This window comes from Pelophylax lessonae (genome assembly GCF_965119305.1).
Source record: "Pelophylax lessonae genome assembly, chromosome: 1".
Classification (NCBI taxonomy): Eukaryota; Metazoa; Chordata; class Amphibia; order Anura; family Ranidae; genus Pelophylax; species Pelophylax lessonae.
The window spans coordinates 299,810,583-299,833,648 of NC_138768.1; the positions used below are offsets into that span (position 1 = coordinate 299,810,583).

Genomic DNA, 23,066 nt, shown 5'->3' on the forward strand with positions numbered 1-23,066 from the left:
AGTCGTGAGTGCAAACTAGTATTTTGCACATTGCACACAGCACAGTGATGCATATTTATATAAATATTTGTTTTGATTGAATGTGTTTATTCTTTTGTGATTGTATTGTATTGTTTTTATGCACATAATGCACTTTGCACTTCTATCATGTATAAGTTCAGAGGGTATGAGCACACCATTATAGCACTGATAACACTGTCCATTTTCAGATAAAAGTTAATATTAAGGGCTCTTTCACACGGTCCGCCTCCATAGGCGGATCCGTGTTGCTCAGCGGGGATCGATCCCCGCTGAGCCGGCGGGTGACAGCTCCGCCTCCGCTTGCAGAGCGGAGAGGGAGGTGTCTCCGCCCCCGCTGCCCTCTATGGGGGATCGGATGAGAGCGGACCGCTTGTCCGCTCTCATCAGATCCGCTCCGCTCCGATTACTGAACGGATGGAAAAATAGGGTTTCCATCCGTCCAGATTTCACGCACAGAATCGGATGCGGATGGCAGCGGGTGTCAGCGGAGGTGTCTCCGCTGACACCCGCTGCCCCATAGAGCTGCATGGAGGATCCGATCAGATCCGCCTAAAAAACTGACAGGCGGATCTGATCGGATCACCCGTGTGAAAGAGCCCTTACACTGCAGTTTGTGCATCAGGTAGCATACTCCCAGTGAACCTGTGAGAAGCTTTGTGAGTTCTGGTTTTAGGGGATTTAAGATAATTGTAAACTGGGAGGCATGGCCCGACCACTGGAACAGATGGATTATAAGAGCTGCTGCTTCCAAACCCCTGCCTCATCATACACAATATCCTGCACCCTGTATACTTCTTATTGTCCATATTACCATTGCACATGTTCCCAGACATATGCTCATCAGTAGCGGGTGTTAAAGCATCTACCAGCTGGAAACTGGGCTTGTCATGAACCAACGTACATATTCGCCAGCACACCGTGAATCATTTGTTATCGTCCAAAACTTTTATTGAAGAAAGATGCCTGACGAAGGGGTCCTGCATGACTCCAAAACGTTGCACTTGGTCCTTAGTGATGTGATCTTTCTGCAATAAAAGTTTTAGATGATATCTGATGATTCACGGTGTGCTGCTGAATATGTGCGCTGTATACTTCCTATGGCACCCCAACCTCTGCACCACCTCTGGAGCACATTTCGCCATCTAAAATTGTGAAAATCAGGCAGAGCAAGCAGCCAAACATGGCAAAAATGATGGCCCAATTCCAGCAGGACTCGAGATCAGCAGCTTCCCCCAGCCCAGAACAAGAGAAATATTGTGGTAAATGGTGCTTCTTAGTAACAATGTTTAATTCTTTTCATGCCGATACTAATATGTTATTATGCTTTTTTACAAGTTTGTCCTCCTCATCTGTAATCTTACATATATTTTGTCATTTTACAGAGATTTGAAAAACTTTGCCGTTGTATTCTTTACAGTATGGAGTGTGAGAATGAGCCCAAGGTATGTATTCTATGTATTGATACTATTGTGACCCTTTGTAGCTGATTTAGAGATTCTAACTTCTAACATTCCCCTAAAAAAAACATTTTTGCCTCTGTCTGTGTTTCTGTCCGGGAGATTTACCTTCACTTCACTCCTGGGGACAACCTTTTTACTGGAAAGAAAGTTAGAGAATCTCTCCAATAGAGTCTTGATTGGCAGTAAAACATGACAGTAATTCTAATCTTTCCCACTCTATCCCAAACTGAAAAAAGTGGGCTTTAGATGCACAAGTAAACTTGTACTATGAGAAATATGGAGGCTGCCACTATTTTTTTTTTTTTTTTTTATTCACTAACCCGGAAACAGCATTCAGCAAAGAGGATGTGGGTTAAAATCTCGAACTTTACATGTGCAAAATTGTTCTGGGTTATCAACTGAAAATGTATTTAAGTTGCTAGGTCATCATGACAGCCAAGCATTTTCAGGAGAGGTCAGTAATGTCCGCCTACATAAGTCTCTCGCTACAGAGACCTGTACTGAGAGAAATACCCAATCGGTCTTTGATGACCTGCTAGCTATGTGACTGTCATGTTAACCAGTGGCTTCAATACCTACCTACCTGAAATCAGCATGCAGATAAGGGGGTCTCAGTTTATATTGACTTTCACTGTTATATGCTTTTCTCAGGGCAGCGACTAAAAAAGGCTGTAAAGCCATAGACAGTTGTACAGTTAGCATTTAAGGACATCTTCCCATTTCTCACAGCACAAATGTCTGAGTGCTGTCCTTCCATGAATGATAGGCCACTGATTCCCTGCTACTTCTGCTCAAATGTCAAGTTCAAGATACTTAAACATAAAGAGGCAGGTGCATTATCTGGCTGTTAGCCAATCAATGTCTCTGACTCTTACATTCAAGGCTTTAAGACATAGTGGGGAATCTTTGGCCTGTTATATCTGGAAGGAGAACACTCTGGGTGACAGGTACGTTTTTTGCAGCTATTTGTAGGTTTTCTTGAAAGCAGATGGAGCTGAAGCCACTTTTTGACTTTGGTTCATTTTAAAGGGTTGTAGAACTTAACCCTAACTGAAAGTCATTTTGTTTGCTAAACCTCTGTTTATCATAAACCAATGACATTTTGTGACCATAAAAATGTAAAGCCCAACTCTAGGAATTTGAAAAAAATCTTCCCTTGCAGCTGCTGCATATCATTGCTCTGGACCAACTTCGCAAACCTAAAAAACGGCTGTCCATACCTGAGCAATCAGTATTGGCATGGCGGCTTGTAGCCTGCTTCAGGGGAGCATGTGACGGAGGGAGCACAGAATCACAATTGGGAGACAAATCTTATAAGTGTCTGAACAAGGACCTTTATGGCAGGATCAACAGGAATTATTTTAATGTTCAATATTTTTTATTAAACTTTTTGCAAAATAACATAGGAAAGATAGAAATTGGAACATTCGTCAAGAAAAAATGTTACGGCATCAGAATACAATCGTGTCAGTGACATTCATAGAATTTATGGACATTATGCATGTAAATCCTAATACAGAACAACACGTGTCAAATAACAGGAATTATTTTAACCACTTGATGTCCATAAGCATGCTTATAAACAGCCTGGACCTCAAACGGTTAAGTCACAAGCCTGATACATTTTATTTTTTTTAGCCAGCGATCGGCTTTTCAGTAAAAGTGATCAGGTCGGTTCCATAGCAGTCCGATCTCTTTTTTTTAGTCCTGTGCGTTACTGTGGCTGAGCAAGCATTTAATCAAGCATTATATGTGCTTGATCAGCTGCAGAGCAGGGGGAGACATTTGTGGTCTAAACAGATCCTTGGTGTTAAAAAAAAATTAAAAGCACACCCCCTAACAGCAATGATGAGCTTGGGTATGTTCAGACTAGGATCCGAACCATGGTATATACAGTATATGTGGTTGTGTGGCAGGGGGAATGCCCTGGCTGCTGATGATTGACCTGTATAGTTGACAGCTTTCTGACGAGCTTGCACATGTGGGTTCACATCCAAATCCAAACACGCCTGAGTTCATCACTGCTGTTAACTTGAATCTGAAGAGAAGCAATTCTGGTCCAAGCAAAACCCCATTAACCCAGTCCCTAAATTCTCCACAAAATATAGCTGCAGAAGGCGAAGAGCATTGAAAAAGTCCAAAATTTGTTTCTAAATTTTATTTACGATATGATAACTGTAACGCCTCATACACACAGGCTTATAAAAATAAACAGCATTTTATCTGCTAGAATTTTGCCAAAAAAAAAAAAATGCTTCTAATGTTACAATATATATGCGTGTCTATGCCGGTATTTAACGCACGTATGCCTATATGACATACGAGTGTAAATGCCTTCTACTGGGCAACATATTAATTTATTCTGGCCATTGGAATACATTTTTACACATACGCATGTTTAGACACATTTACACAAGTACACATGTTTTTTTCTGCATGAAAACTCCTCTCAGAACATGCATTTGGTGCATTATTTTTCTGCCTATACACGATCCTCTTAAAATACGCCTGTAGATGCCTATGTGTATATACAGGCATAAAAAAGCTAAACTCCTGTATAAGCAATGTTTTTTTAATCTCCGGTAACATGAGTGCCTAAATTGTTGCAGTTATTGTTAATATGCCCCCCAAATGTGCACACACATAGAGAAAGAACAATGAAATACATTGATCACTGTACAGAAACCATTCTATTTGATTTTGAATTACTAGAAGAGAAATCTTGTTTTCCATAAAGTGGTACTATTTACATTTTTATGAAAATCATATTATGGTTGTACCTTTCATTTTACAGTGTCAGATTACAGAACAGAACGCATAAATATTCTTTTATTCTTGTTTTTAGTTCTGTATATTTTAATGTTTTTATAAAGTATGTTTGCTGTACCTATCAAAGTTATTCACTTAGTTGATAAACAGCAAGTTTTTTTTTTGTTCTTTTTATTTAATAATAGATCTAAATATTATACACGTTAATGAGACATATAGACAGTTATGGCCCATATACATGATCCAAAAATCAGATGACAGATCATCTGTTTTTCTTTGCATGCTAGTCGTATATTGAAAGAGTTTGCTAAAGTTACGGAAATTATTTTATGACAGAATAAAAAAAAACTGAAGTGATATAATGTATTGTAGTGTATTTGTATTGTATTTTCAAACGACAACAGTACTGATTAAACGAAAATCATACAATCTGGTATCCTACTATCGTGCTTGTTCTAGTGGATAATATTGGATGAACTGTCATGATCGGTTCTCCAAAGCTCTGTACTAACGATCTGATTATTGTACAATCGCTTCGAAAGCGGTATTTTTCATCCAATTTTCGGATTGTGTGTATGGGCTATTAATGTTAACCATTATTTGTCTTGCAGGTGTGGTATGTGTCACTTGCATTGTCCAAAGACCTTACTCTTTTGTGGATAAAACAAATTAAAGACATCTTATGGATATGCTGTGAGTTTCTGAAGACATTGAAAGTGAGTCTTCTTGTTCTGAAGTATATTTTTTATACATTGCAAAGATACAATAGGGAGTTCTTTATATATGAGAGCATTTATATATGGGATAATGATATTTTTCCTAATGTTTACTCAGCCGGACATCCTGCAGGACTCCAAGATGATAACTCTCTACCTCACCATGCTCGTCAACTTCACAGACACCTCCACCTGGAAGATATTTAGAGGAAAAGGTGTGTTTTCAGTTTTTAATAATCCTGCCACAGATAGTACTGGTAAAATACTGTATATCAGCACGCACCAAGTTATGTGTGGCCTAAAGCTACAATAATTTCATAAACAAAAGACCAGTTCCAGCTCTGTGACTTAAAAATGCAGAAGGTGCCCTCTTTACTAGGAGTAAGCGAAGGGGGAGTGTGTGCCTCTGGTTTTCAGGTCTACTCACAGCATGAACTATTCACAACACATGAGCAAGTCAGCTTGGTAATTAGGTGACTGTTGCCCCACGCTCACAACACGCTGGCTACAAGTGGTAAACGTAAAATATTCATATGCAACATTTCATATTTCCCTGACTAAAACCCCTCATATTTACCTGACTGATTTCTCTGTCAGCACTGTCTGTGTTGATGGGGGAATCGTGCAAATTTCTTAGGTTGCAGGGAAGAAATTTGGACCATGTATGGCCTGCCTAAGTAGGCCCTGGAGGTAAGGGATGGGCCCTGGAGATAACATGTTCATCACAGGTGAAAGCTGTGACCATTTTTGTTTGCCTGTTTGAAATCCTCACGTAGGACCCCCCTCATGTTAATGTTTGTGTATAGTTGGGGTCCACACAGTGGCATCTTTATGGGCTATAGTGAAACTTTAATATACCTGGGACATTCCAGCCAAGGGCCAGCGTGTTTAATCCATTCTGTTTACCTGCGAGGTTCTCATTTCCTTATAGTAAAACTGTGGCTAAGAAAGCTCAAAGATTTGTATGTTTTGTAGCCATAATAATCAGTGCTAAATGCCTGGATGATTTCCCACCTTAGCATGTGATCTGGCTTACATAATTACTAACAGCTCTGTTTTTGTCTTGCAGTGTAAATGCACTTAACGTAAGCTACCATGTTGTTAAGATTATTTTTTTAACAGTTGTAATCAATCTGTATTTATTTCAGGGGAAAGCTTGAGACCAGCAATGAACCATATCTGTGCAAACATAATGGGTCACCTTAACCAGAAAGGCTTTTACTCAGTGTTACAGGTACTAAACCACAGCATAGACTAGTGTTTCTCAACTGCATAAAGTGATGTACCACTGTTTGCTAAAAGTGTAACTGTTATTATGGATTCCCTGTAGGAATCAGAACTACTCCCTTGAATAACATGTTCTGCTAGATAAGAACCTGTAAGAGTACTGTAGATGAGAACGTCTAAGCAGTACTGACTGATGAATTGGTCCTGAAATTACTTGGATCAGCATAGATCTTTGATGTCTTTGTCCTAGATAAATTAGGACTTATAAACCGGAGCCTTGAAAGTATAGCTAAGAGGGAATTGGTCAACTTTTGCAGCTCCAAACTAGCTGTAGGCATAGGATTCATCTCTTTCTGTGGTCTTCCTTTTTAAGAAAATGTAATTTCTTTCTCGCCCATCGAGGGATACAGGTTATAAACTCCCTGAGCAGATTTGGACACTGGCAAAAAAAAAAAAAAACTAGGCCAGCCTAGGATATCCCCCTTCTTATTACCAGTATGCCTCAGTTTTTTTCCTAGCGTCCTACAAGGATGGATGGCTTTTTTCTTCTTTGCTGTTTTTAATACTAACTACCTTTTTGCTAGCACTTTTTCTGTTCTTCAGTTTTTTTCTTCTATTAACACTGCTGGACTGGAGCTTTGTCTCTTTGATTGTATTTATCTGGTGCATTCATACCAGGCTGGGATTTTGGTGTACAGTGTCCGGACCCCACTGAACTGAACCCTGCTTGAATAACCTGGAAGTGTGTATACCTCAGTCCACTGACATTCCTGTGGTTAAATGACTGAGAACACGTTGTAGATCAGAGGCCTTCCCCACGGTTCCTGAGGTTCAGCCTCCTTTAGTTTTTCTTTTTGTTACTGACAATAACTATGTTCTACCTTTCAGGAACATTTGAGCATTGTATTTATATAGTGTATCGGTTTACATATTTTATATTTTACGCATTGTAATTTTCTATTATCCTCTGGAGCTATTTTGGAGCTATTCTCCGAGTTATGTTGTGCACTCCAGATTATTGTCTCGATCGGTTGGCTCCGTATGTCTTTACAATCTGGTAATGAAAACCTTTGTAAACAATTAACATGGAAGTGACATTCAGGTACTGGGTTCTCCATGGGGCACTTTCCAGTCTTCGTTCTGGTAAATTGGCTGTGAAGTGCTTTCCAGGTCTAGAGTTGCTGGCATTGCCTCAGCACTTGCCATGTCTCAGACGATATACTTAGTGAGTGGGCTGGTTAGGCTGACCATCGAGATGTACTTAATTTGCATAGGTCTCTGGACACCTTTGTTCCCTGTTCTGGAAGAGGTTCAGACTCTGGAACTGAGAACTGACTCCACCTGCTGGGTGCTGACACTCTCTGAAAGTGAGTTTCTTGCTCTTCCCCCTCCCCATACAGCATTGAGGAAGCATTTCCCATCACCTGCTTTTTACTATTTGGGTTTCAAGAGTACCTGTGGGCTTGCCTCTTACCTTGATTCTGTACTTTGCCTTACTGCTATGTGGTCACAAAGTGTACGATTTTAGATATGAGAAGTGGGGTAACAGTCCCACGGTATCGGGTGCCCCCACTCGCTTTCTACCAAAAGCCCCAGGTCTGCTTGTAGCACTCCTACTGACAGTACCAAATTCACCAGCCTGGAGTCATATTGCCTTCTGCTTATGAAGTCTATTCAATCCTAAGTGTCTTCTTTAGCCTAATCAGGTGTGGCTGAGGTTTTTACCACCGGTATGCAAACCTTTATAGCCAAATAACCAAGTTTTTAACTAAGTTTTTTGATGACACTGCCATCAAGTGTGCCTTTAGCAGCTTCCAAGCCATCAGCTGCAGAGATTCTGTCTGATTCTGTGTAGCTTCAGTCCTTGACTGATCAGATTACCCTGTGAGAACTTAGTCTACTGCAATTACTCCCAAGTTAAAGCATATAAAGTAAAATCTTTTTTAGTTTTGTACAGAGTGGAGGTGCATGCGATTTTTTTTTTTTTTTTTTTATAGCTACCTGTGACCCCCATTAAGGAGATTCTCCCTCTTTAATTGTCCTGTTTATCATTATCATCGAAAGTGAAAAAAAAGAAAATCCCAAATTTTGGGTTGTCCCCAGAAAAGTAATGAAGGGAACGGAGTTCCAGAACCTATGGTAAAAATAAAAGTTAGCAGCTACAAACTAGCTGTAGGCAGGTGCCGGCTTCCCACTTCTGCTCCGAGCGATGTGGCGAGTCCTTAAACGGAACTTCCCCTTTTGGGTGGAGCTCCACTTTAAAGTAGACCTTTTCGGCTCTTCATAAATGCAGTCTGCACCACTCTGAAACTAGACGATCAGTCTGCTGTTTCCACCAGTGCTGTGTCCTGCCTTGGGTCATATAAAACTCTTAAGGCTGTAAAGAATTTCCCTTTGTACCTTGCTTTTCCAACTATTTGGACTATTTGGAGAGTGAAATCATCATGATTAGCTCTTTGCTGCCTCCAAGCACCTATTAGCCTTGTATCTGGTGAGAATTTTGTACAGAAGTGGTCCATTCCTACTGTGGATTCCATGTCCTTTGTCCTGACTTAACAGGACGCTTCGTGTTTCAGTACAGCATGCGCCTGTTTTCAAGAACTGCTACAGTTGATCCCTTGCTTATTGAACCCATGATATCTGTGGTGTTAAAGTTTAGACAATTTGCAAGAATCCTCTCACTCATTTCCTGCATGTATCTCATGTTTGGATAAGGTGCTGGACTGCAGAACCTTTGTGTAAAAAAACCTCTGATCGGCCCAGCCTTCGAGGGACAATCTCCCTTGAGGCTGGCTCTTAATAATATTATCATGGATGCTGCTGGTGGCAAGAGCACCCACCTGCTTCACTGGAAGAAGTCTAAAGGATAGACTGCAGTCTTTTCCTTCTTGTAATGTTAAGAAACATCCCTTTCCTTTTCTTCACTCCCTTAACCTCCACATCTTGACCTCCTAAGCTTGACTCCCAGTCCACCCACAAGGTTATTCAAAGTTTGTCAAATCTTCATACAAGCCTTCCTCCGCATTTGGGCAGCTTGCATCTCAGGCACTTGGGTGCAGAAGGTGGTATTGGGCTACAAACTGGAGTTTTTCTCCCTGACCCCTACTCTGTTTCACGCTCAGATTATAACTCTCCAGTGTAGAAATTGTTCAACTCTCTGCTTTTGCATGAAAGTCCTAAGCCCAATGGTAGTCTCCTTCAAGAAAGTGATATTTGCACTGTTTTGCTTCAGATCTCTGCATCGGAACATTCTGTCATTGTGGGTTAAGCTGATAAAGTTGCTGGAAGGAATGGTTCCTTTGTTGCTAAGGACCACATTGTCTTTGGCGTAGTTGCTTAGGAATCTGGCTGTGGAGTTTGTGGACTCCCTAACTTTCCTACAGACTAAATAATAAACACTGATTTGGGTTATTTTCACCAAAGAAATATAGCAGAATACATTTTGTCCTAAATGTATTAGGAAATATTATTTATTTGCTAAATTTTATAACAGGAACAAACAAAATTAGTTTTTTATTAAAATATTTGGTCTTTTTGATTTTATTTAGCAAAAAATAACCCAGTGATGATTTAATACCAAAAAAAAAAAAAAAAAAACAATTTCTTATGGGTACAGTGTTGCATGACCACACAATTGTCATTCAAAGTGTGACAGGGCTGAAAGCTGAAAATTGATCTTGGCAAGAAAGGGGGTAAAAGTGTCTGGTATTTAAGTAGTTAAATTTTCACCATAGGTACACTTTAATTAGCTTTAAGGACAAAATCCACATTATGAAAACATACAGTTTTGTAATGAATAATAATTCCTACCAAACGTGTCACTTAAATACCCTTCTAGTACCAATTATAACTGTTTTCCTTCCAGCAGTCAAGAGTAAACTAGAAGCAGCAAAAACATTAATCTGATCACAATAATAAAGTACATTAATATACTGCCCTGACTCCGCTATTCCATGCCTTTAATATTTTGCCACCTACGTTTATCTAAAACAAAAAATAAATCAGCACAAGAGACCTCATTTACCTTCCGTGAGACGTGTCCCTTATGCTGCTGGGTCCTCCTTGAACATAATCTATACATGAAGGTCAGGCAGATGATTGATATATCTGCCACCTCCATTCACAGATCCTGATTCTTTCTTTAAGGCTGTGTAATGGCTTCTATGAATGGAGTAATTGGGTAGAAAGGGCCGACATAGTTGGGCAGTTTTGAGACCTGTCACAGCCCCTTAGTTCTCTTAACCGCTTCCATACAGAGCAGTTAGACACCCTTCCTGCCCAGACCAATTTTCAGCTTTCAGCACTCTCACACTTTGAATGACAATTGCTCAGTCATGCTACACTGTAACCAAACAAAATTTTTATCATTTTTTTTCACACAAATAGAGCTTTCTTTTGGTGGTATTTGATCACAACTGGGGTTTTTTTTTTTTCGTGATATATGCAAAAAAAGAGCAAAAATTTTGAAAAAAAAAACACTTTTTTTTAGTTTCAATTATGAAATTTTGCAAAAAATAAATTTTTCTTCATACATTTGGGCCAAAATGTATACTGCTACATGTCTCTGGTAAAATTAACCCAAATTAGTGTATATTATTTAGTCTGTGTGAAAGTTATTGAGTCTAGAAGCTATGGTACCAATTACTGAAAATTGATCACACCAGATGTACTGACTGCCTATCTCCTTTCTTGAGGCCCTGAAATGTCAGGACAGTACAAATACCGACCAAATGACCCCTTTTTGTAAAGTAGACAGTCCAAGGTATTTAGTAAGAGGCATGGTGAGTTTTTTGAAGTTGTAATTTTTTCCCACAATTCTTGGGAAAATGAAGTAAAAAATGTTTTTTTCTTTTTTTTCCCACAAAGTTGTCAATTTATAGGATATTCCTAACACATAGCATGTACACAGCAAAAATGACACCCCAAAATACATTCTGCCACTCCTCCTGAGTATGGCAATACCACATGTGTGAGACTTTTTCACAGCCTAGCCATATAGAGGGGCCTAACATCCAAGGAGCATCATCATGCATCCTAGCCACTTGCCTAGGCCTATTTTTGACATTTGGTGTTTACAAGCTAAAATCAGTTGTTTTGCTAGAAAACTGCTTAGAACCCCCAAACATTATATATTTTTTTTTAGCAGAGACCCTAGAGAATAAAATGGAGATTATTGCAATATTTTTTATCACACCGTATTTGCGTAGCGGTCTTCCAAACGCAATTTTTTTGGAAAAAATTCACTTTTTTTAATTAAAAAATAAGAAACCAGTAAAGTTAGCCCAATTTTTTTCCATAATGTGAAAGATAATGTTACGCCGAGTAAATAGATACCCAACATGCCATGTTTCAAAATTGCGCACCCTCACGGAATGGTGACAAACTTTGGTACTTAAAAATCCCCATAGGCGACAATTTAAAAATTTCTACAGGTTGCCATCTTTGAGTTACAGAGGAGGTCTAGGGCTCAAATTATTCCCCTTGCTCTAACGATCGCGGCGATACCTCACATGTGTGGTTTGAACACCATTTACATATGTGGGCGGGGTTTCTGTATGCATTCGCTTCTGCGCGTGAGCTAACGGGGACAGGGCGCTTTAATTTTTTTTTTTTTTTTTACTATTTATTTTATTTATTATTTTTTATTTTTACACCGTTTAAAAAAAAAAAAAAAATTGATCATTTTTATTTCTATTAAAAGAAATGTAAATATTTCTCGTAATAGAAATAGGCACGACAGGACCTCTTTTTTGTGAGATCTGGGGTCAAAAAGTCCTCAGATCTCACAAGTACACTAAAAGATAGAAAAAAAAAAAAAATAATTATAATATAAAATGAAGAAAAAAAAAAAAAAGGACCTTTAAACCGGTTGCTAGGCAACAACATTTTCCGTAGCTCCGGTCCTCCAAGACCATAGAGTCAAGTGAGGGCAAGCTTGCCCTCACTCGACATCCTGTCTGTGAGGATTCGGGACCGGATCGTTTTCCCCGCTGCCGGCGGGTCCGGTAAGCGGGGAAAAGGACCGGAACGCGTCGGGAGGGGGGGGGGCGCCTCTTCCGCCATCCCGGAAGGGTGATCCCACGGCGAATCCGCCGCTGGGACCACCCTTATCGGAAAGCCAACCGTCCACCGTTTAAAAAAATACCAGGGTTATGGCAGCTATCTGCTGCCATAACACCGGTATTTAGGTTTAAACGGAGGACGTATATAAACCTTTTTGGACTTGGACATGGTGGCTGTATGAAGGGTGACAGGTACTCGGGTACTTTGTTGGGCAGGTGACAGGTACTCTGGTACTGATGAGCAGGTGGCAGGTACTCGGGTACTCCGATAGGCAGGTGACAGGCAGGTGATAGGTACTGATGAGTAGTACTCACTGACTGATAGGTGATAGGTGATACTGTACTGATGGGTACTGATGATCAGTACTGATACGTGATAGGTACCGATGAGTACTGATGAGTAGTGATGGGTACTGATGAGCAGGCGGCAAGTACTTGGGTACTTCAGGCGTCAGGTACTCTGATGAGCAGGTGGAAGGTACTCGGGTACTCTGATGGGTAGGTGACAGGTACTCAGGTACTCTGATGACGGGTACTCCGTCGACAGGTACTCAAAGTACCCGAGTACCTGTCATCAGAGTACCCGAGTACCTGTCATCAGAGTACCCGAGTACCCGTCATCAGAGTACCCGAGTACCTGTCATCAGAATACCCGAGTACCTGTCATCAGAATACCCGAGTACCTGTCAGAGTACCCGAGTACCCGTCATCAGAGTACCCGAGTACCCGTCATCAGAGTACTCGAGTACCTGTCATCAGAGTACCCGAGTACCCGTCATCAGAGTACTCGAGTACCTGTCATCAGAGTACCCGAGTACCCGTCATCAGAGTACCCGAGTACCCGTCATCAGAGTACCCGAGTACCCGTCATCAGAGTACCCGAGTACCTGTCATCAGAGTACCCGAGTACCTGTCATCAGAGTACCCGAGTACCTGTCAGAGTACCCGAGTACCCGTCATCAGAGTACCCGAGTACCCGTCATCAGAGTACCCGATTACCCGTCATCAGAGTACCCGAGTACCCGTCATCAGAGTACCCGAGTACCCGTCATCAGAGTACCCGAGTACCCGTCATCAGAGTACCCGAGTACCCGTCATCAGAGTACCCGAGTACCTGTCATCAGAGTACCCGAGTACCTGTCATCAGAGTACCCGAGTACCTGTCATCAGAGTACCCGAGTACCTGTCATCAGAGTACCCGAGTACCTGTCATCAGAGTACCCGAGTACCTGTCATCAGAGTACCCGAGTACCTGTCATCAGAGTACCCGAGTACTTGTCATCAGAGTACCTGTCATCAGAGTACCCGAGTACCTGTCATCAGAGTACCCGAATACCTGTCACCAGCCCATCAGAGTACCCAAGTACCTGTCATCTGAGTACCTGATGGGCTGGTGACAGGTACTCGGGTACTTTGATGGGCTAGTGACAGGTGCTCTTTATTGGGGGGGGGGGCAATCAGTGTGTTTAGGGTGCACTGTAGTTGGTAACTAGCTGTTACCACAATCTCCTCCTCACACAGGATCAGTGTGTGAGGAGGAGAACACGGTGACAGCTAGTTACCGTGTTCTCTGTTGACATTTGTGACCGGCTGTGATTGGACACAGCCGGTCACGTGGTAAAGAGCCAATTTCATTGGCTCTTTACCTAGATCGGGGATCGACTCTGTCCGAGGGACGAGCCTCGTCCCCGATCGCTGCTCTGCGCGCCCCCGGGGGCGCGCATTACAGAGAGAACGAGCGGCTCGTGCTGGAGCCGCTCATGTGATCGGCTGTGATTGACACAGCCGATCACGTGGTAAACAGCCAATTTCTATTGGCTGTTTACCTTGATCAGGGATGGGCTATGTCCGAGGGACGAGCCTCATCCCTGATCGCGCCGCTGCGCGCCGCCGGGGGCACGCAGTAGCAGCTAGAACGGGCCGACGTCATATGACGGCGGCCCGGATCTAGACAACCACTTTGCCGACGTCATTTTACATGACTCGGTATGGAAGTGGTTAACCACCGTAATCTTGCGGTTGAGTGGAGGCATTGGAGGAGGAAGACTTTAGCAAAAGAAGGACAGGATTTTAAGGAAGCAGGGTATATCTGCTCCTGCAGTCTCTACCGGGATAAACGCTAGGAGACCAGTTTCTAGGGGCATTTATTACAGAGTCTTATATTTCTTGGTGTAAGGAGAGGAAATGGCATCCCCATAAATATGTGATCGGGAGAATTCTAGCCTGCAAGTAGGGGTAGAGATAAAGCTAGCCTTAGGCACTATTAAAGGTCAAATTTCAGCCTTGTCAGTCTTTTTTCAAAGACCAATTGCTTTGCAGTCCTTGATCCGAGCCTTTATACAAGGGGTGCTACGTATGCTTCCTCCAGTTAGGCCACCGTTATCTCCTTGGGATATAAATTTGGTCTTGGTAGTTCTACAGAAACAGCCCTTTGAGCCCATTCGGCATATTTCTCTGGTTCTTTTGACCAGAAAGTTAGTCTTTTTGGTTGCAGTAACTTCAGCTAGAAGAGTATCCGAGTTAGTGGCTCTTTCTTGTAAGGAGCCATTTTGGATCTTGCATCAAGATAGGGTGATTCTATGTCCACACCCAGGGTTTTTGCCCAAGGTGGTGTCCGCTTTTCATTTGAATCAGGACATTATACTGCCTTCCTTCTTTCCAAATCCTCAAACAGCATAGGAAAAGTTGTTACATTCTCTCAATGTAGTATGTGCATTTAAGATCTATGTGAAGATGTCAGCTCAGATTCGGAAGACCCATCTTTTGTTCATGCTGCCAGAAGGGTAGGCAGCATCTAGATCTACAATTTCTCAGTGGATTCGCCAGGTCATTATCCAGGCGTATGGTTTAAAGGGGAAGGTTCCATCTTTTCAGGCACAGGCACACTCTACCAGAAGAATAGGTGCTTCTTGGGCAGTTAGCCGTTAAGCTTCTATGGCTCAGATTTGCATGGCCACTACTTGGTCTTCCGTACATACGTTCACTAGATTCTATCAGGTGGATGTTAGGACTCGGGAGGATTCTGCATTTGGCCGCATTTTGCTGCAGGCAGCTGTGTAGATCTTTTCGGTCTGATGGTGTTTTTTTATATTTAGTGCCCCCCCCCCCCCCCCCCCCCTCAAGTGCATTGCTTTGGGACATTCCAGATAGTAATTATTATGGCTGCTCTGTGTCCCGTGATCTACGATAAAAAAAAAAATGAATTTTTCCTATAGCTTATCTGTGAAATCCTTTTCTTGGACTACATCACGGGACACAGAGGTCCCTCCTCTCTTGTCTGGGATGTTGATTGCTTGCTACAAAACTGAGGTACTTCTTGTATGGGAGGGGTTATATAGAGGGGGACTTCCTGTCTTTTTGGTTGCCAGTGTCCATTCACCTATAGGTGGCGTATAACCCAGTTAGTAATTATTATCGCTGCTCTGTGTCCTGCGTTGTATTCCAAGAAAAGGATTTTACAGGTAAGCTGAAGGAATAATCTAATTTTTTTTTGTGGAAAGGACCAAAACACCCTGCCTCTGTTCTCCTTTAAGAGTCCTCAGCCCTGATACAAGCAGTGGGCTGACGCTCGAGTAATGCAAATATTAATGCACCTTGATGGGTGGTTGCCAGTCTGGAATATTCCTCATAAACATTGTCGTAGGTAAGGCCCATGTGTGATGCTGAAGCACCATATTTGAAATTGAAATCCAATTAATTAAAGAGACTAGCCAGGGTTAGTGAAGCATGGTAGGAAAGGGCTGTAAGAAACTCAATGTGCAGTGAAATCAGATTAAGCATTTTCAACATAGAAGAGGAGCCTGTAAAACTGTGCAAGACTGAAGGTAAAGCTGGAGTTCAGCTTTAAGCTAGTCATTAAATTCTGAGGCATAATATTTATTTCCATTTGATTGTGAAATTGCATATGTAAGCCTTTGTAGGTAATTGAAACAGTAGTGTAGTAAACAAAATGATATATGGATTGTTCTTTGCAGATCCTTCTCACTAATGGCCTGGCGCGATCACGCCCATCCCTCTCCAAAGCCACTTTAACAGCCTTATTTTCCCTAGCATTGCGGTAAGATTGATTTGTTTTTTGTGTATTTGTCATCTGTTTACTGGAGGTGAAGCTGTAGGCATTTATTAGTACCTGTGGTAGCTTCTTCTAAATATTAACATATTTTACCTTTAAAACAATTCCAACACTTTGTGCTTTTTTTAAGGCCTTTATTTTTACTCCTAAAACTGAGAATGTAGAGTTTGTGAAGTTAGTGGAGTTTGTAAATGCTTCTCACCCCTGGACTCCTGATCCAGTGCTATGCAAATTTAGAACCTGCAGCTAGGTTCTATGCCCTGGCATCATGAAAGGCATTGACTTAGACACCTGGAGAGGGAAAAAAAAGTTGGCTGCAGATTTTAGAATATAATTCCACCTCGAATTGCAGCCAATGAGTTGAGTGGATCAACAGGTAAGTTGTAATTTCACAGTTTATTAACCCCCCTTCCACCTTCACCCCCACATCCCTCAGTTGTATGTACACTATCCTGGCCATTTCCTACACCTGTTATCCGATTTTATTTACACAACATTTTCAGTCGTGCCCAATCTATCGATCAATTAGTTTTAGGAGAGGGGAAGATTCTCTTTTATATTTATTATAAAAGATACAATGCCTTGAAAAAGTATTCATACCCCTTGACATTTTCCACATTTTATCATGTTACAACCAAAAATGTAAATGTATTTTGAGATTTTATGTGATAGACCAACACAGACTGGCACATAATTGTGAAGTGGAAGGAAAATGATAAATGGTTTTTAATTTTTTTACAAATAAATATCTGAAAAGTGTGGCGTGCATTTGTATTCAGCCCCCCTGAGTCAATACTTTGTAGAACCACATTTTATTGCAATTACAGCTGCAAATTTTTTTGGATATGTCTCTACCAGCTTTGCACATCCAGAGAGTAAAATTTTTGCTCGTTCTTTGCAAAATTGTTCAAGCTCTGTCAAATTGAATGGACAGCATATGTGAACAGCAATTTTCAGGTCTTGCAAAAGATTCTCAGTTGGATTTAGGTCTGGAATTTGACTGAGCCATTCTAATACATGAATATGCTTTGATCCAACCCATTCCATTGTAGCTTTAGCTGCATGTTTAGGGTCATTGTCCTGCTGAAAGGTAATCCTCCGCTCAAAAACTCCAAACTTTTGCAGACTCTTAACGGGTTTTCTTCTACGATTTATCTGTATTTGGCTCCATCCATCTTCCCATCAACTCTTTTCAGCTGGAACAGGGAAGCTGGTCAAAGCATCCCAACAACATGATGCTGTCACCACCATGTTTCACGGTGGGGATGGTGTGTTCAGGGTAATGTGCAGTGTTTTCCACCAAACATAGCGTTTTCCTTTTAGGCCAAAAAGTTCAGTTTTGGTCTCATCTGACCAGAGCATCTTCTTCCACATGATTGCTGTGTCCCCTAAATGGCTTCTCGCAAACTGCAAATGGACTTTCCTTTGGCTTTCTTTCAACAATAGCTTTCTTCTTGCCACTCTTCCCTAAAGGCTAGATTTGTGGAGTGCATGACTAATAGTTGTCCTGTGGACAGATTCTCCCACCTGAACTGTGAATCTCTGCAGCTTCTCCAGAGTTACCATGGGCCTCTTGGTTGCTTCTTTGATTAATTCTCTCCTAGCCCGGCCTGTCCGTTTAGGTGAACGTCCATGTCTTTGTAGGTTTGTAATTGTTCAGTGCTTTGTGAGATGTTCAAAGCTTGGGATATTTTTTTTTTTTTAACCTAAACCTACTTTAAACTTCTCCACAACTTTATCCCTGATCTGTCTGGTGTGTTTCTTGGCCTTCATGTTGCTGTTTGTTCACTAAGGTTCTCTAACAGACCTCTGAGGGATTCACAGAACAGCTGTATTTATACTGAGATTAAATTACATACAGGTGGACTCTATTTACTAATTAGGGGGCTACTGAAGGCAATTGGTTCTAATAGATTTTAGTTAGGGGTATCTGAGTAAAGGGGGTTGAATACAAATGCATGCCACACTTTTCAGATATTTATTTGTAAAAAAATTTGAAAACCGTTTATCATTTTCCTTCACAATTATGTGCCACTTTGTGTTGATCTATCACAAAATCCCAATAAAATACATTTACGTTTTTGGTCGTAACATGACAAAATGTGGAAAATTTCAAGGGGTATGAATACTTTTAAAGGCACTGTATATATTTATATGAAACATGAATTTTGTTCAGCTATACTGTATGTATCCTAAACTCTCTTAAAAGAGAAGTAGGGCCAAAGTTTTTTTGGCCATGTTTATCTTGTAGGTCACACTACTGTACTTACTTTTGCTCTCCTGTGACTCAGAATCAGCTGACAGGAGGGCTACAGCTCGATGTCAGCTGATGTGATGGAGCCACTTCAGGCTCTGGAAAGAACTCGACCATTTTTTAGGGATCCATCCAGATGCCTGATTGACAGCTGGCTCCCCTCTCCAGTCCGGCACGCCAGTGAGCACTAGAGGAGCAGAGACTGACAGTCACTTGCCTCTGTTCTGAGGAAACTGTGAACTGAGCAATCAGCGGTCATGTGATTGCTCAGTTCTTGGCCTTAGAGCCAAAATGGGCTAATTGCAGAATCGATGTGTAGAGGTAAATATATGTGTGTGTGTTTTTTTTTTTTTTTTTTTTTCCAATCCCAAATTTCTGCTTTAATTGCTATAGTAACATTTTTATCTTTGATCTTTTCTAGTCCTGTAGTGGTTGCTCAGTTTTCTGACAATCTTCTACGCTCATTCCTGATCCACATAATGTCGGTTCCAGCTCTGATTGCGCACCTATCTATCCTCACTCCAGATGTAAGTCCTACTAACATACAGGAAAAATATAAATTAAAAATAAAGTGAAACTTACTTTTGTTACTTTGTTTTTCATTTTAGCGGATGGCTGTAATAGAATCGAATGGACTCTTTCATAAATTTATTTTGTTCCTGAGTCGGGAAGAGCAGTGCAGAGATGTATGTGTGTGTCTGGAAGGAAGCCACACTCTTTGCTTGCTAGGTAATGGTCATTTGACATGTGCCAGTAACTGTATTCCCTTAGGGAGCATGCACTACTTCCTACTAGATTTTTAGTTGGTCCTTTCTCTCCTTCTCACTTTCACTGTGACTTTTCCACACTCCAAATCTGTGGTCCATCCTCCCCTTGCTACTGTGCTCTAGGCTGTGTGCTTTCCTCTCTTCTACTTACCTCCAGTGTTAGCACTCCTTATCCCACTTGTTAATGGTAATATTTCCATTCCCTTAGCATTCCTTGCTTCTCCATATTCTGTTTTTGTATAGGGTCTCCATGCTAGCTCACTCAATTGTGGTCTTATCTGTGGCCTTTTCTCCCATCAGATCTTGGGTGCCTTTTTGTGTCCATTGAAATGGTCCTCTATTTTCATGCAGCCTCCTACTGTGTTGTGCTTAGTGTTTACTCCCATCCTTCTGTATTTAATCTCTGCTGGCCCATGTATTTATTTTATTTTTTTTGTTTCAGGCTTTTTCAGGCTCCCTTTCTATACCAGCTTGCTTTGTGCTTTTCCCTTCATTCTCTGGTATCCCTCTCTGTGTCCTCAGAGCTTCCTTACTCCAGCTAGCTATCTACCTTGCTGCTTTGTTTACCTTTTTGCTCCACTATCTCAAAAAGTAATTAAAAATGTTTGCTGCATTTTAGGGCTAAAGAAAAAATAAAACCCCTAAAAAACATGTTTTTAAGCCAAGACCCCGGAGAAAAATATGTTAGTCTTTCCAAAAAAAAATTTTTTTTTTTACATGATATTAGTGCAACAGTTTATTGAATGCGAGTTTTAAAAAAAAAAAAATATATATATATATATATATACACTTTTTTTTTAGTGTACGCAAATGCAGTGTATTACCCATTTTTTTTTAATAAAAGATGAGGTTGTGACAAATAAATTGATGTCCAACGTGTCAAGCATTAAAATTGAAAACCTTGAAACGGTGACTACATTTAATACCTAAAATTGCACATAGGTAACACTTTAAAAACTCCTACAGGTCATCAGTGTGTAGCGTTACCCATGGATAATGAAATATTGCTGTCAGTCTAACATGCGTGGCAATATGTAACATGTGTAGTGCAATTAGTGTTTTTGTATGTAGGTGCTCACACCCCATGCATTTGTGTTCGTATTTATGAGGGGGAGGGGGGTTGTTTATGTACCTCAGTGCTACAAATTTTTTACACTTTTCTTTTCTTTTTACTTAACCTGTCCCCTATGTGATAGCATTTTGTTGTGACAGGTTCTCAGACCCCTGGTGTCTCTCCTACCCAGAGATTTTGTGCTATTAGCTGCTTCCTTGACCACAGTGCCTGGGGAATGACAGTGTTAAACCCAGAAGTAACGTAATACAGGTTGCGTCTGGGCTTATTCTATCTAGATGTTCTCTGGTCTCTCTCATGCCCTTTTACTCAGTGACACACGCCATGCTGACCCTAAGAGCGCAGGTGGGATAGCAGAGCCTGGGGGGGGGGTCACGCTGGGGAGAAAAGCATGTTTCGGGGGTCCCTGGAAATAACCTATCTGCTGAAAAAGTACACACTATGTACAGTAGCTATTAATGTGTGTAAAACCCCATAGTAATACTGACCTAAGCCTTATAACAGTGGCAGCAAAAGCAATAAATATTACCCACAACTGTTTGCCTTCTATCCTGCAAGTGACATTTAGGGAGGTCGGGGCGCTTCCCCAATGGGGATCGTGCTTCAGAGGAAAGGAGATTTAGGTGCACATCTAAATCTACCCTTAAGTAACCGTTATTTTTTTACCTTATTGGCTATCAAACAGGTAGGCATGGCAAAGTTTGACTAAAATTGTCCTGCCTTTTTCCTTTTATTTTTTTCTCTTTCCCATCTTATTCAGATCGGTAACGCCTCTAATTTTTATAGGTAACCTCATTCATCTTGGACACCTTACTGAGAAGGTGCTGGAAGAGGAAACTGGTCACTTTGTCAGTGTCCTTACTCAGATGTTATCATATTGTCAACAGTATGTATCACAGAAGAAATCTAATCTCACCCACTGGCACCCTGTGCTCGGCTGGTTCTCTCAGACTGTTGATTATGGGTATGTTATTTTATAAAAAGTTTCAAGCTATAATAAAATAATAGCGATTTTAAAAAATATAGAAAGATGTGTATTTTGGAGGTTGTCCTTTTTTTTCTTACTGACTTTCTTCTACTTTTAGTTCCTTATTCTCCCATCCCATTTACCACTATTTACCTTTTTGCCACCCTTCCATTCATACCTCTGTGACTTTGACTTTTTCTCCCCCTCCGGTCTTTTATTCTGCATCAGTTCAGTCTTTTTGTTTCTTTCTTTTCTTATAAAATTCAATTCCGTGTTTTCCTGTTAAAATCAGTGACTTTTAATTGTCTAATGATACTCAAGTTTTTTCCTGCATTCTTTTTCCAGTCTCAATGAGTCAATGCCTTTACTTACCAAGCAGCTTCAGCACTTGTGGGGTGTCCATATGATCCGCATCTTGTTTCGGGAAGTTCTTAGCAAGAAGCTTGCTGAAAATCAGGATGTGTCTATTGTGGCCACTCCAAGCTCATCCCCGCAGAACAATCTGCCCATGAAAAGTATGTTTACTGTTAAAGGAAGAGGTTCTAGCTTTTACTTTATTAATTTATATGTAAATGGGGGCACTCAGATTTGCTTATTAAATATGTAGGCTTTCCTTCCTGCTGATTAGCACTGCATAATGACCTGCTTCAGTGTATGGGAAAAAAGGCTGACTGAAAAGAATAGACTTTTAGGGGTTGGTTTACTAAAACTGGAGAGTGCAAAATCTGGTGCAGCTGTACATGATAGCAAATCAGCTTCTAACTTCAGCTTGTTCAATTAAGCTTTGGTCAAAAAAAAATGGAAGTTGATTGGTTTCTACGCAGAGCTGCATCAGATTTTGCACTCCCCAGTTTTAGTACATCAACCTCTTAAGCTGGGTTCACACAGTTGTGGTGTGTGCGCTCCAAGGTGCACCACAAACCTGCATGTACTATTTACAGTGTATCCAGAAAGTATTCACAGCACTTCACGTTTTCCACATTTTGTTATGTTACAGCCTTATTCCAAAATTGATTAAATTCATTATTTTCCTCAAAATTCTACAAACAATACCCCAGAATGAAAACGTGAAAGAGGTTTGTTTGAAACCTTTGCAAATGTATTAAAAATAAAAACGAAAAAAATCACATTTACTTAAGAATTCACAGCCTTTGCCATGACACTCAAAACTGAGTTCAGGTGCATCCTGTTTCCACTGATCATCCTTGAGATGTTTCTACAACTTGATTGGAGTTCACCTGTGGTAAATTCAGTTAATTGGACATGATTTGGTAAGGCACATACCTGTCTATATAAGGTCCCATAGTTAACAGTGCATGTTAGAGCATAAACCAAGCCATGAAGTCCAAGGAATTGTCTGTAGACCTCCAAGACAGTATTGTATTGAAGCACAGATCTGGGGAGAGGTACAGAAAATTTTCTGCAGCATTGAAGATCCCCATGAGCACAGTGGCCTCCTTCATTCGTAAATGAAAGAATTTTGGAACCACCAGGACTCTTCCTAGAGTGGGCCGCCCGGCCAAACTGAGTGATCGGGGAGAAAGGCCTTAGTCAGGGAGGTGACCAAGAACCCGATGGTCACTCTGACAGAGCTATAGCAATACCTTGTGGGGAGAGAAAAACCTTCCAGAATAACAACCTTCTGTGAAGCACTCCACCAATCAGACCTGTATGGTAGA

The 23,066-nt window shown here is 41.0% G+C and overlaps 1 protein-coding gene across 1 annotated transcript in view; it reads left to right on the forward strand.

Annotated features, from left to right (window-relative positions):
- The window catches only part of UBE3B (ubiquitin protein ligase E3B), a 73,774-nt gene that overhangs the window by 11,232 nt on the left and 39,476 nt on the right, over window positions 1-23,066 (forward strand). Inside the window, exons 5-13 of the mRNA XM_082273726.1 lie at window positions 1,404-1,463; window positions 4,862-4,966; window positions 5,085-5,181; window positions 6,115-6,200; window positions 16,230-16,312; window positions 19,003-19,108; window positions 19,190-19,310; window positions 21,207-21,384; window positions 21,733-21,902. Of these exons, the coding sequence (XP_082129852.1) occupies window positions 1,404-1,463; window positions 4,862-4,966; window positions 5,085-5,181; window positions 6,115-6,200; window positions 16,230-16,312; window positions 19,003-19,108; window positions 19,190-19,310; window positions 21,207-21,384; window positions 21,733-21,902 (1,006 nt within the window). The remainder of the gene's footprint in view (window positions 1-1,403; window positions 1,464-4,861; window positions 4,967-5,084; window positions 5,182-6,114; window positions 6,201-16,229; window positions 16,313-19,002; window positions 19,109-19,189; window positions 19,311-21,206; window positions 21,385-21,732; window positions 21,903-23,066) is intronic.